Source organism: Pungitius pungitius, chromosome 2 (assembly GCF_949316345.1).
Source record: "Pungitius pungitius chromosome 2, fPunPun2.1, whole genome shotgun sequence".
Taxonomy (NCBI): Eukaryota; Metazoa; Chordata; class Actinopteri; order Perciformes; family Gasterosteidae; genus Pungitius; species Pungitius pungitius.
Window position 1 is genome coordinate 20,872,610 of NC_084901.1, and position 14,210 is coordinate 20,886,819.

A 14,210-nucleotide genomic window follows, 5' to 3' on the forward strand; every position below is an offset into this window, starting at 1 on the left:
TGTCCTTTGGGATAAGAGTCAACGGCCTCACGCCTCCACCCTGAGAAATAAGGAATTTAGAGAGAAAAAAAGAGAGAGAGCATACAAAGAAATACTGAGTAACTTACGGAGCAGGTTCTGCTGCATGGACTCAGACCGGTACAAACTGACTGTACTCTTCTTGAAGACATTCTTCAGGAGCTGGGCCCTCTCCGTCAAACTAGACACACAGAAACAGGCAGGGTGTTAGCCCCGTGCTGAGCACCACAGGCAGCTTTAATGAGCCATACATCAGGCCGGTGTCCTCCAGTGGATGGACCTGCCAACCTGCTGGTACAAACCACCGAGTCAGGGGGGCTCAACTGAGCGCACGCCGGGCAAAGAACAAAGTGTGTTTGTATAGGGGAAGAATTTGAAACCATCATTTGTGCAAATGTTACTGTACAAGTCCCTCCCATGTGAATATAAGCAAAATAACCCCTGTGGCAGTGTGTCTGTATCTCTAGATGTTTCTTTGTGTAAGCTTGTGTGTGTGTGTGTGTGTGTGTGTGTGTGCCTGCAGCCTGCTGTGTCCGGGACAGTGGCCAGACTCGGGGATCATTTTCCGCCAGCATGAGATCTCCCACCGATCTGCGCCATGTTGATTCCTGCTGCAGAGCTCAGGCCCCACAGAGCAGAGCAGAAGTGGTTCAACTAAAACGTTCTTAAAATGTATGGCTTTAAAATCCAAGCTCTCAAATGAAACATCTACCGTTTAAAAAAAAAAACATTCACTCTGATGACATGATTACTGACATTCCTGTCAAACTCCTGCAATTTAGCAGCAATTTGAGGATTTATCTCTTCCATATGGGAATATTGTTGGCAGTAGAGCAGAGAATTTGTACAGTTTTGAAAGATTTGGGTGGTCACAGATGATTGTTCCTCCAAAGTCATCATTCTCAAAAATGCTTCATATTTTTGGTGTACCAAGAGAATGAAGGGGTCAACTGTGTAGCCCCTACGGGGTTGAATCTTATATTGATATATACAGTGAGACAGTATTCAATTTCCATTGATTATGTCATTCATTACTGAGTCGCTGTGCCTTTGTGATTCTCAGGCCACTGTGGGCAATGATGCAAATAGATTGATTGATCTGCACAAGTCACCCCAGTTCCTCATCTGTGAGACATGAACAAGATTTCTGTGTAACTGGAGATGCAACATTAACCATGTTGGCTTGGTAACAGAGGGAACAAAAGTAGAAAGACTTGAAGTTAAAATTTGCCAAAAGGCTCCATAGAAATTTACTGAAGGAAAAGTAACACAGTTGGGCTTTGGGAAGGTGATAAAATGGTGATTTGTCTTGAATGATTACATCAATAAACATAAAATGTTAATCTAAAACCCTAAAACACCAATAAAAGTGCTGTGATGTGTAACTGTACCTCTTTCCATGCACCACTGCTCCAGGATCTTTGGATAAAGCTTCCAGCTCCTGGACCTCGTCCACCAGGGTCTTAAAACACACCTTCTTCACCCTGTAACAAAAGGGAAAAGATATAATGTGCGAGAAGTTTAACATGATAAAGCATCATAGATATTTTTGACCCAATTCATGAGTAGATAAAGCCTCTGGCTCTGCAAATTACTGCAGATGCCTTGAATCTGTTGTGGGCTGATGTCAACCAGATGCAAACTTTTCCAATTGGGTATTCACGGCGGAGAAAAGGAAAAAGTTTTCTTGGAAGTCTGTCGCAAAATCTTAGGTGCAGGAATGTGTTCAGGAGATAGGGGAGAGATTCTGGAGGAATTTCCTGTATTGGAGGGATGATGAGCGAGGAACGTGAAGAGAAGACTCACACTTTGTAGGCCACGTCAAAGACCAGCGAGGTGATCGGGATGAAGACCAGGCCCGTCCAGAAGACCCCCGAACTGAACATCATCTCCGCCTGTCTCACACACACACATAGACACACTTACTCTCGAGTCACTGTAGACAATGCAGAGTTCAACACCTGATCAGAAGAAAAGAAAAAAACACCTGATAAAGATGAGCCATGCTCATCCTCTGTAGTGGCACATAATAAAAAACATACAGAACAAAGGCAGCCCAGAGCGAAAACTAATAGTGTAGCAATAAAGACGCGATGGCTCCATAGAACTTAATCCTCTGTGATTAATGACACCATGTCTCCGTGACGATCTCCTTCACCTCTCAGCCCTTCGGGGCGGAAGAAGTGCCGGTGGAGTCTTTTGACAGTGGTATCTTTTTCACAGAGAAAACAGCTCAACTGTTTGCTGTGATGAGAGCTGCTGTCAAACTGTGACACAGGAGACACGGCGCCGTCATCGGAGGTTCTTTAACGATACGTTCAAATACAAAAGGTCGCACTGTCTACGAGGGCGTTAACGGGCTTTGGGAGCGAGGCTCTATATTTCTGGGGCATTAGCGTGGGCATCATGGGCTCTTTAAAGAGAATTGGGTACAATGTTGAAGGCACCTAGCTCTGTGCAGTGAAAAATGAAATATAAAGAACATGAGAAACAAAAAGTTTTAACTTCTGAATAGGAAATCACCAAAAATATCGTATTTACAGACCTGGAGCTTTTTGTAATCAAGGAAAGTAGTCAAGAAAATAATTATAAATTTCGGCACTAGACCGTAATATACAAATTAAGAAAAATATGGAATCAAAGACATCTTCACCTTATAATTCTGAAATCATTACATTATATATAATCTTCCTGAGCAACATCTCATCATTATCACACGAGTTGACTAAAAGTTCAGCAACGGAAAGGATTGTCTTTTCGGTCACGTAACTCTTTGGAATCATAAACAGTGAGCAGACGTTTTATTTTTAACGTGGCAAAGAACAAATGTTTACATTTATTGGAAATAAATCTTGGAATGAGACAGCTGTGATCCTCACTGAGACTCATTCATCTATCTGAAAGAAAAACACATTTGGATGTGATCCGAAAAGTCAGGCTTCACCTCCGTACTCGGCCATTTGCAGGAAAAATAGGCTTCATTATTAGCAGACAGGCGCCTGTGATGATTTAAATTAGAAATCACAAAGCGGTGGCCGTGTCAGGAGGTTGTTTCGGGTGTAAAACGGAGCGGAGACGTGGGTCGTCTTGTGGGGGGTGAAAGCGTGTTTGTTTTGGCCCGGCGCACTGAAACTATCTGTCATTACACGTCCAAGTGCAAAACTCGCTAACTCGCACTCGCATTGCCACTTGTTTAAACTGCTGGGGCCCCTCAACAGCGTCCTTTCTGTAATGTGACACATGGGAGGCCCTGTGGACACACACACACACACACACAAACTATCAAAGCGTTCGGGTTTGCTCAAATTGGCTAATCTGTTGGCCATTACCTGCAAATTGACTTTGATGTCTTACGAAACACCTGGGGAAGAGGAAATCCCAAATGACAGGAGATCAAAAATGTCTTTTTCCTACAGTTTAAGATGGGACTCGGATGAATGGAGCTTTTCTGTGTCACACGAGAGGCTGAAAATGATTGAGATGAGGGAAAATTGCAGTGAAGCACAAAATATTTTCATGTCAATTTTGCAAATTGTGCAGCCCTGGTGGAAACATTTAATGTTTTCTTCACGCAAGGCAGTTTAATTATTTTCGTTTTCATCCAGTGTATCGTGCATTTTAATGAGAGCATTTAAGCTGTCCAGAGAGTCTTTAAAATAAATAAACCAGGGATCCAGAGTATTTGGGCTTAAAAAAATAAACCTGCTTTGTCTTTAACGAGTTCAATATATGAACCATTAGATTGCTGTACAAGCCTTTGGAATTACAAGAATGATACGAAATATGTGTTATAATAACTCATTATAACATTAGGTACAACTTAGGTACAAACCTACACAAACTGAGACCGTAATCATGTAAAAAGTAGTTTCTAAAAAAAAAAAAAAAAAAATCTGACCAATTACAATTAACAAATGTTGGTATCAAGGCGTCTGGACGGGCTGAGCGACCACTAGCGGGGGGCCGAGGGAGTTGTTGGATGCTGGCGATGGCTCATACCGGGGGGCCCCTGGGAGCTGGACGGGGTGAGAGGCGTCCGTCGAGTGGGGCTGTATTCTCAGGACAAACTAATAAACTTGTCTGGCCGGACAGACAGTAGCGTCCGCTGGCGTGTTTTCACAGCCCGCCGACCCCCTCATGGCCACACACACACGCGTAGACAGACGGACCAGACACAAGACCAGACGAAGCGGGCGCGTGTAAACACGTGCGTCACAAACACACCGCTGGAGGATGTACGTTTCATAGCATCTGTATTCCGTTCCAAGCAGGAGACAGTATTTCGGGTTGAGGAGGTGGTCAAGAGGTCAGAGGGGAGGGTTCCTGGAGTAATTACAGTGATTGTGGGAAATACCAAACGCAACTTTCCTGGTCCGTTTTGTTCTCTGTCAACTAGCAAGTAGAGCTGAAAATGGACGTCTGGATTTTTGTTCAAACCTTTAATTACAGGTTGAATCGGATTTGAGAAAAGCACTTAATCAGGCGACTTAACCCCCCAACTGCTGTAGTCAAGCTGCTAAATGTGTAATCAATACTGACTATGTTGACTTTAGTCCATTAAGAACTTACCGTATCAATGCTATTTATTATCCTATCGGCTGTGCGTGTTGACTTCAAGGACAGGAGGGAAATTGAAGAACAAAATTGGGGTCCACAACCAACCTTCTCATTAATACAAAGTGTAGGCCTCTTATAAATAAATGGGGAGCATACGCAGCACAGTATAGAAGAAAAAGATAACTGGGAATGCTTTCTTCTGTCATCCTTGATCAAAGAGAAAAGAAATAGTTGGAAAAGCACAAAAGACCAAGGAAGCAAATTAAGAGGGCAAAAAGTCTGACAAAGAAAATCCACAAATCCCCTAAAAACATCGGCGGAGACGAACCAGCCGATATCCACCCCAAAAAGAGGTCAATGTGTAAAGCAAACAATGGCTTCCTCAGCTGGGTCCTTCTTCCACTCCACGCTCTCTGCGTGTCACCTCACAGAGACCGCAAGACATCGAGTAGAAAAACAGAGAAGAAATTCCTCACATAAACACTGGAAAGCGCGCAGTCTCACAGCCACGACTACACACACACACACACGATCTACTGTACGCATTTACTGTAAGCAGATTAAAGCGGCTCTGTTCCCCGACACTGTGCACCACAGTCGGTTATTACCACAGCCATGAGTTCATCAATCATCAGCGGAGGGAGGACCAACAGATCTGCAAACTAGAGTTCATCAAAACCTCCCAAACAACACACTTGTGAGTCTTGAAGAAGGACCAACAGGATTCCACGAGTGCCCCTGAGGGACTAAGTCAACAGCAGTGATGAGCAGGGCTCAGTAATAACATCGCTGGGTCCAACCAAAGTTTGAAATTCAGTGACAGGTTTGATCTCTTGAAAAAACAAAAAAAAAACTTGTGTCTTGTGGGCAAAAAAAACAAGAGCCCGGTTCTTGGAGCTTTTATTTGAAAGACTATATTAGCAGGAGAGCATTCCTAAACTAGCAGCGTTGTTGCTTTTGAACCATTGAAAGATAGCTAGATTAAAAATGTTGTTACACACACGGCTTCGATTGAACAATCTCCCCTTTTTTCCCCTTTTGATATCTCAGTCAGGCTTTTATGAGGTGCAAACAGGATGAGCCAACTCTGGGAGTAGCTGTGAAAAGCACGCTCTGGGTTTCAGCCAGTGCGGTGGAAGGATCCCACACCTGTCTTGTCAATCGTCCAGAGAATAGTCCGGCTGACACTGATGGATGTGTTCGCGTGCGGCCCGAGCGCTGCTCACCGTCTCTCGTTAAAGGCGCGGCGGGGCTGGGTAGCGAGGGGGAGGCGGAGGACTTCTGGTGTCTGTTATGTTGTTGGCCCTCGGGCAGTCTTTTGGAACTGGCAGGGAGAAGAGCGGGCAAGGGGGGGGAGGGGGGGGGGAGGCGGTGTGGGCAAAAAGAGAACAAAGGGCGAAAAAGCTGCGCGTGAGACGGCAGCTTTTCGGCCCGAGAGCCCGAAAGATATGCGTCGATTGGAGACCACGTGGAGAGAAAAACGTGGTGGAAAAAAACGTGAGGCTGAATTAGAGCGTTGCGCGGCCTCTGAAGCCCGCTCGGGTTTCGCAGCGATGCGTCCCCGCTGGATGATGTACTGGCATCCTGGCGTAGGGTTACCAACTGTCTGCAGGGCGTGGATGAAAGCACCAGGCTTCGTGAACAGGGACCAGAGTGAAGCTGAACTACGTGCATGTGTGGGTCGTTAGTTTGATCCGTTTATTGTTTCAGGCTCACGCAAGTTATATGTATATACAATTGGATTTGGTTGGAAAATATTTAATCGCACAAAGATTTAAGACTTCCTGTTGCTAAATCATCTAAAAAACGTGTCTGCCTGCTTTGTATATTATACACATCTTAGACATGTAAATGTTTTTTTTTGTAGCAAACAATTCATTCAAGGGTCCACACAGGATTTTCACGGTGCTTGTTCGTGCACCTTCTGACTACAGCGACCACGAACTAGGCTTTCATTTCAAAGCGCTGCTGCTGCAATTCTCATTTGACAGAAATGAGAGGTCAGTCTTCTCATCACATGTCATTTAGCTGACGCTTTTATCCAAAACGACTTACAATAAGTGCATTTCAACGGTAAAGATACAAAGAGTCAATCTTTTGCTTTAAGTAACCATAGGAGCAGAACAAACGAGGCCTTCAGTTATTTATCCTGCAGACCTTACCTTTCACCGTAGAATTTGCATTGAGCGTTGTGAATATTACCTGTGGCCTGAACCTAAAAGACCTGAAATGACTTCACTGCATACAAAATGTCCCAGTTAAGGATCTCTGCAGCGAGCTGCCGTTCAGGCGTAATCATGGCACAGCAATGTCGGACATTTTGGGATTCCCATTCAATATGACCACCGACGGCCGAGTTCTAAGCTGGCGGAAACGATCGAATCGCTCTGTGACCAACTGTGTCACAATCTACACATTCACTGAATCCCCGAATGCCAGAAGCTTTATCTCAAACAGGACACACACACACACAATCCAGTCAGACAGATATTCTTCTCCTGCATGCTGTGTGGTGCCAGCCCTTTTCCTCCAATGGCCTCCTACTGTGTTCTTGTTCCCTAATGAAAAGATGCCTCATTCTTCACCCCAGAATGCACTGGGAAATGTCACCTGTGGTTAATAGGCTCTCATTAACCACCTGTGGTGACCCAGCGAGGCAATAGTCTCTTTCACGTGTAAATAAAAACCCAAACAACTAAAGAGTGTGGAAAATATGGGACCTTTTCCATCTTGTCTTTTTTTTCTTCTACATTTAATGAAGACTTAAAACTAAATCCGTACATCCTCGCCTGGCTTTGCCCAGCCTTCAGACGGCTGCAGTGTCACTTGTGGATACTCAGAGTCGTGGGGAGGGCAAAGGAACACAAACATTGGGCTAATTGGCCCAATTAAGTCATTATGCAACACAAACCAGAGATTTGACAGCTTACAAGCCTCTGGCTCTTCTTACAAAGACCTGTGTCAAGTTGAACTCGGAAATTTCCCACCAGCATGTGGCCGTAGCAGAATGAGTTATGAGGCAGTGCAGGTCTGTCAGTGATAGACGACTCAATCAGCAGCTTTAGTGCTGGAGGAAGTTGTTGTTTTCATTACTGTCCCATCCTACTCCCCCTCCTTCCCCCACAAAAAAACCTCATGTTTATATAAAAACTAGAGCCGCACTAATTGCAAACCTCTTGCATGATTCCAATTTCCGCTCTTTCTATGAACTACAATAGACAGTGTACACAAACACCTCTGGGACTTTTTATAATTGTTTGTTTATATGAAGAGGTATTAGCATATCAGATCAGAATAAGAGTTTTGTATTTATCCAAGACTGCCCAAAACCCATCAGCCTCTTGTGTAGATGTGTGCGAGGTCATGCTGGCTGGTGTGTGCCTACCTCTCCTGACATGTCGGGAGCCAGAGGAATGAGGGGCCACAGGGAGGAGTAGATGATGAAAAACACCACCCACAGGCCGATGCTTCCCCAAATGGCGATGTGACTGAACTGTTAGAGGATAGCAAAGAAACACAAATGGGTCAGGCTCAGAATTTTCTGGAAAAGGCCATACTTTTTATCCGTTAAGCCTGTTTTTAACAATCCGGGCATAACGGTTCACATTGAGTGGCTTCTAGCAACTTGGAGTTACCATAGGACACATGTCATTTCACCGGGGTGACTGTTACAAGCTCAGCGTGGAACAAACCATAAAGAGACTTGGAGATAAGAGGAGGATGTAAAATATGTCACAGGTATCGTTGGTCATATAAAATGCAGGAACTGGAAAGCGAGAGCGGAACCTTAGCGAGAGAAGGAGAGAAGACAGAGCCACCAACCTACCATTGTCCAGGATGAGGTCTCAAGGCCGGCTTTAAGACAAACTGTGATGACCACAAACTGTGGAGACAGAAATCAAACAAAAGGGCATCAAAATAATTTGTTATCTTTCATCTTAAAAAAAATGAAAATGTTAGCAGTTAAAAAGGAAATACATTGGAAAAGAAAGTGTTTATTCACAGAAATTGGATAAGACTTGGCTCATACACCTAAAGCGTTTCGGACAGCAGAAACAATGCCTGTCAAGAGGATTGGTGCACTTACTGTGTAAACCATGTTGCCTAGGAGGAGATAGTCTGGAGTTCTTCCGTTGCCAAAAACTGTATCTGTGAAGGTAATCAACAACAGAAGCTTTTAGGGCCAAAGCTGTCTCTTTTCAGCCCTTGGGGTTCATACAGAGATCCATTAGGTGGTCCAACGAGTAAACAACCAGACAGCTCATGGATAGGATTTTTTTAGGATATCTCTGTGTGAACTCTGGTGCCAAACGCGCTTTCAGAGATTCAGAGATAAAAGTGGACATGGGTAAGTGAAAAGGAAACCACAGTCGATTGCTGCTTCCATTACCGCCCTTTAAGAGAGGCTGGAATGTTCATTCTGTGTTTTGCGACCATAACGCGAGAGCGTTTCTACACGCAGCCGTCAGCCACACTGTAAAACTGAGTTGGTCTAAATGAAAGACGTTGGCTTTTTTTGTCATCAATTTGGAATCCAACCTGCTGAGAAGACTAAAGCAGAACTGTTTCCCAAATAAATTAAACAAAAACGAACCGCAAATAAAATAGACATGTTGCTTCAAACTGCCCACCTGGGTTTGGGCTGAGGCTAAAATATCAGCAGTGTGCGACTGCTGCCAGTAAAGAAAGAAAGAAAGAAAGAAAGACAGACAGGCTCCTTTCCCTTCCGGCTGGTCACTCGTCTTGTGAGCGCTGAGGCTTTGCTGACAGCCTGTCAGTCAGAGTGAGGGGCTTGGCGCCTTTGTGTGGAGAGCAGGCACAAGCTTGTGTGGTCCTCTGCTCAGGCCAGCAGAGACTTAAGCCACGCAATCCCCATTCTCCCTACGCGGTGCACATAGAACCCTCGCATCTTAATGTGCACCAAACATGCACAACTGACCTCATCGGGATAAACAAAGTCGCCTCGAATCAAATTCAAAACCAATTGCGCAAAGACTGATCAGTGTCCATTTGGATGAAAAGCACAATTTACTGCCCTCAATCACCTGAGAAGTTTGATTCCGACTGTGTGCTAAAGCATTTCGGGCGCTCGCGCTGTGCACACGTGAACGGGCGCACACATGAATGTGCGCTCGTTTGTGTGCGTCTCTCTGGCCGGAGCGCACACATGTTTGTAATTCATGAGCGGGCGGTTGAAGAGAGAGCTAATTAAGACAAAGTATGTGTGTTTGACTGTCCTCCCCTTTCATGCAGCGAGTCCACGAGGGCCGCGGCGGACTCTCTGGGAGCTACTTACCATGCTGGAAGGCTTTAAGGGGGAACCAGAAGAGGATGACGGAGTGGAAGAGGCCGTTCAGACAATGGGCCCAGAAGACCTGCAAAAGAAAAAGAAAAAAAAGAGGGGAGAAGGATGCAGGGGACAGAGGCGTGGAGTAGGAGGAAGAAGAGAGGGGTGGGGGGTTGGAGGCGGCAGGATATTCAAAGAAGAGAGAGAAGGAGACGGAGAGAAGAAAAAAAAAAGCATGAGAAAAGGGTGTGGGGAGCTGCAGCCTTCCAGGTGACCCCTGACCTGGGCCCTTTGTGCCAGCCCAGGGCCGGGCTAAGTGGCGGTTTTGTCGGGGCCTCCGTGCTGAATGGCCACCCCGCTGACAGACACGTTGTATATCCTCTGTGTGCGTGTCATGGAGGAGAAAGAGAGAGAGCGAGGGGCTGCAGAGTGTGTGTACGAGCAGTGAAAGGCAAGTAGACGACATCCGCGGACGGGTTTTAACTTCTACTCGTTTCATCGCATTAAACGGAAAAAGGAGAAAACTCAACTCCTCGTCAATAAGAACGCGTTCAACACTAATGTGTGTGCTGCTAGTGTGCGGCTTTCCTCTCAGAACATTTCAAGCTTTTTGGCCCTTTCATGTGAGAATCTTAACTGGTGTAGAAATAAATGACGGGAGAGTTTAAACAAGCAGAAATGTGTCTAGAAGTGCACACAGAGAGACTGACGGACCCGACGGAGATTAAACGGTTCTCATGGTAATTATTAAGGGCCTGGAAAAATTGTGGCGGTGACCGCAACCTGCGTGTGTGTGTGTGTGTGTGTGTGTCTGCATACGCAAGCACGCAGACTGTGGATGAGTTGTTTGAATCAATACTCCTACTTCAAAACCACCGTGTTTTAAATTTACATTATGCGACGCCAGAGCCAAGCGAAACACTAATGGACGATGTAGCATGAAACAGCCGTGAAATCTATTCTGCCAAAAAAACGCTCCACATTTGTGCCCCTTTCCCCTCCCTGCGCTGACCCAGACGGCGGCGTTACTTGTGACAGCTGAAAATTCATCAAACCCAGAGAGTAAACGCCTGACCGAGGGAAAATAGAAACAGAAAAGAAAAAAAACATCACATTTTAATCTTTGGCCTTTTCTCAAATCGTCGGTTCTTGGCGGACGATAAGTGAGAGGCTCGCTTTCTCAAAAGCTCTTTTCAACCAGTTGAGAGGCAACATTTCTCGGGATTTCCGTCGCTTTGAGTCATTTTCGAATAACTGCTGGTACTGCTTTACAGCGCAGGGCTGGTCCAAAATGGTGGAAGAGGAGGAGGAGAAGAGTAAAGCCAGACAGGCTGAAAGGAAAAGTCTTGTTCTAGACTATGAGGCTTTGTAATACACCTTGGCCTCTGTGGCACGACCTCCTCACCTTTCCTATCGACCAAACAAATTCCCATAGCAGACCGCCCCCCCCGCCCCCCCCCCATCCATCCTCCCATCCCCCTCTCCAGGATGACCTCACCCTCTCACTGTGTACATAAAAACCCAATACACCTAGCAATGGTTGGCTGAAACAACCCGCCCCTCCCCTTCTACCCCAAACGTCAAACGTGGGCTAAATTAGCACTAATGCAACAATCACATCAAGTTTATGCCAATTAGTCACCCTCCTCCTCGACCCAATCGTTCCTACGATACAACGATAAATGCTCATAATCATTTGTCACTTTGGGATCCTCTCTTTCACCCGTTGAGCCACCCTGCTCTCCTTCTTTCCCTTGTAGCCCAGCAAATTGCTAAAGGATCATGAACACGGATAACGAATATTGAACCAGCGAGGTAATAGGAAAATGAGAAGGGAAGAACAGGGGGGAGAGTACCGTTTTAAAGGTGATAGCTGCTTGTAATGACGACAGGGTGCCTGGTTTATTCCAGTGACTCATGTATCAGTTATATGTAATTGAAATTGAACAGCCTGCATAATTAAAAAGGCACGCCTCGAGTCTATAACACCCTCAGTCGCTCCCTTCTCGCACCTCTCCCCACACAAACGGCTTTAATTCACAAAGACAGTATTTGTTGTGTACAAAAGAGCCAGGCGTGCAGAAAGACGGGCTCCGAGGGGCCAAATTCCTGCTGGATTTTCTCGCCTCGCCTGGGGCCAGCTGCAGAGAAAATATCTCGGGAAAAGAGCGGACAAGCCAGCAAAAACAACCTGCTGACCTGGCCGAGTCATCATTTATGGGTCTTGGAAAATGTGGCCCAAACTAAATTGAGGTTCATTTGCTTCTAATTATGAGACGCATACTTTTGTGACCCTTTTTTGGCAGTCTTCAAAAAAGGAAAAAGGAGGGAAATCTACCACATAACGCTATTAATAAAATGTTGGACGTTTGAATTAGCGGTTGTGAGAACAGAGATCCAAGCTATTTATCTACTGACACCACCACCCATTTAGTTTGCAGTGTGTCTGCTTTAAAACCAAATGAGCTCTATGGCTACAACGAGGACCTTTCATTTTTTTTTGTACATTTTGGCGGTCTTGTGGACAAAAGTGGAAGTGTTCTGGGCACCAGAATCCCTTTGGAAAAAAACCCTTTAATTTTACAGCAGCAAGGCCCGTAAGTCTGGTTTTCCCGTCTCTTCCCTCCTGCTATACGGCCTGGGCCTACAGCGGTGTGTTATTAGTGTTGGCTCCCGGCGACGCCTCGCGCTGAGGTCTCCACCTGAACTTGTGTTCCACAAATTGTGAAATTTAAATACGAATAACTATAAAATGTACACTCGTCTCGTTTGCTTAGGTCATGCAGAGGCCTCTTTGTTAAGTTCATAACCAGTAAAACCGCCGGCACTTTTAACAGAAGAGGTTTCTGTTGAGTCCATCTGAAGATGCATTCCAGTGTGGTCCTGCATGGGTTAAACCAAATCCCACTTAAACAAATTGCATAATTTCCCGCAACAAACGGTGCAACACAAAGAGCACACTCTCTCTCTATTCCCTCCTTTACACGACTCATTCTGCCGCATCCCCCAACCTATCTGACCTTCCCTTCCCCTGACCACCACGGCCAATCCCTTTTTAATCCACCTCCACGCTGCGCTGACCAGGTCACCACGCCTGTGAGGAGGGCGCAGGGGTCTGGCTCAGCATGGAGACGTCTTTATTACCAGCGGGGGTAAAGCTAACGGACAGCCCTCGCAAGCAGACAGAGTGGGTCGAGCCAGAGAGCCTCGGGCTACAGCTGCCAGGTCACTGTGACGGGAGACGCATCCGTCCTGAACAACAACAACACGACAGGGAAATCTAATTCGATGTTAATTGGCTGTAAGAGACAAAGAATTTGACCTTTTCATTTGTGTGGTGGAGCAAAAAAATGAATTCTCAATTTCAAAAGATCAAATCACCAGATGTTTTTCAGTGACCGGTACTAGTTGAGCTGGTCAAGATCAACAAAATGGTATATTTTAAAATCAGCTTCCAGAGGGGATTCAGTAAGAAAGAATTAAATTCGACAAAGGGAATACACTCAAGGGATTTATGTTGACTGACAATAGATCTGTAGATAATTCTTATCTTATCTGAAAGCTGCAAAGAGCAGAACAGCAATTGGAACAAGTTTTTAATTAAAGAGTTGTCAAGACAACAATAAATAAAGACAACAAAAGTCATCCAGTAGTATTTCAATCCGGTCATGTAAATAAAGTAAATGTGCTACCTTTGTATTAAAGCCCATAGCATTCTGGGAGGTTTTGTAGAGTTCTGGGTATTTCAGCATATTCTCTTTCCTGCAGGAGCGCTCAAATATTCCCAGAGTGAGAGGAGGCAGAGCAGTGAAGATCTGCATGAGAAAAACACAGAGAAACATCAGTGGTACATTTGAGATCAAAGCTGATCATTCTTTTCTATGTCAAACACACACACACACACACACAAATTCCTCTCGTCTGAAACCTGTATCTTTGAAACTGTTTCAACCACATCTGACCATCAAACAAGTACTCTCTGTATTAAAAGCAAAGATGGATGCACTCAGAAGCCAAAAATCACTTTACAAACTTCTTAAAATGCATAATCATACTGAATATGCACATTATAAATAGTTGTATTTAAATGTATAATTGCTACTTACGCGTCTCCATCACTGCTATCATTTCAAATTGTACCACTTTATCTTTATTTTACATCACTGAAAACTGTCGACGTTAAAACCCTTTAGGGTTTCTTATTTGGATTTTTCATGCCTGTAGTCATATGCAAAACCCATCTCTAATAAACATCTGCAATGCTCTAGACTAAGAAGCAGCTATGCAAACCTGGCTAAAGGGTAGTTTCTTAGTGGTGTCTTAGTGTTGCTTAGCATAGGAGGGGTGT

General features: G+C 45.0%; 1 protein-coding gene across 2 annotated transcripts in view; it reads right to left on the bottom strand.

Annotated features, from left to right (window-relative positions):
* The window catches only part of atp8a1 (ATPase phospholipid transporting 8A1), an 82,026-nt gene that overhangs the window by 4,042 nt on the left and 63,774 nt on the right, over positions 1–14,210 (bottom strand). For both annotated transcript variants that reach the window (XM_037459637.2, XM_037459639.2), the window contains 8 exons: positions 13,555–13,677; positions 9,872–9,950; positions 8,663–8,724; positions 8,402–8,458; positions 7,961–8,068; positions 1,825–1,913; positions 1,410–1,502; positions 108–199 (listed from right to left, as the gene is read on the bottom strand). In XM_037459637.2, the coding sequence (XP_037315534.1) occupies positions 108–199; positions 1,410–1,502; positions 1,825–1,913; positions 7,961–8,068; positions 8,402–8,458; positions 8,663–8,724; positions 9,872–9,950; positions 13,555–13,677 (703 nt within the window). The remainder of the gene's footprint in view (positions 1–107; positions 200–1,409; positions 1,503–1,824; positions 1,914–7,960; positions 8,069–8,401; positions 8,459–8,662; positions 8,725–9,871; positions 9,951–13,554; positions 13,678–14,210) is intronic.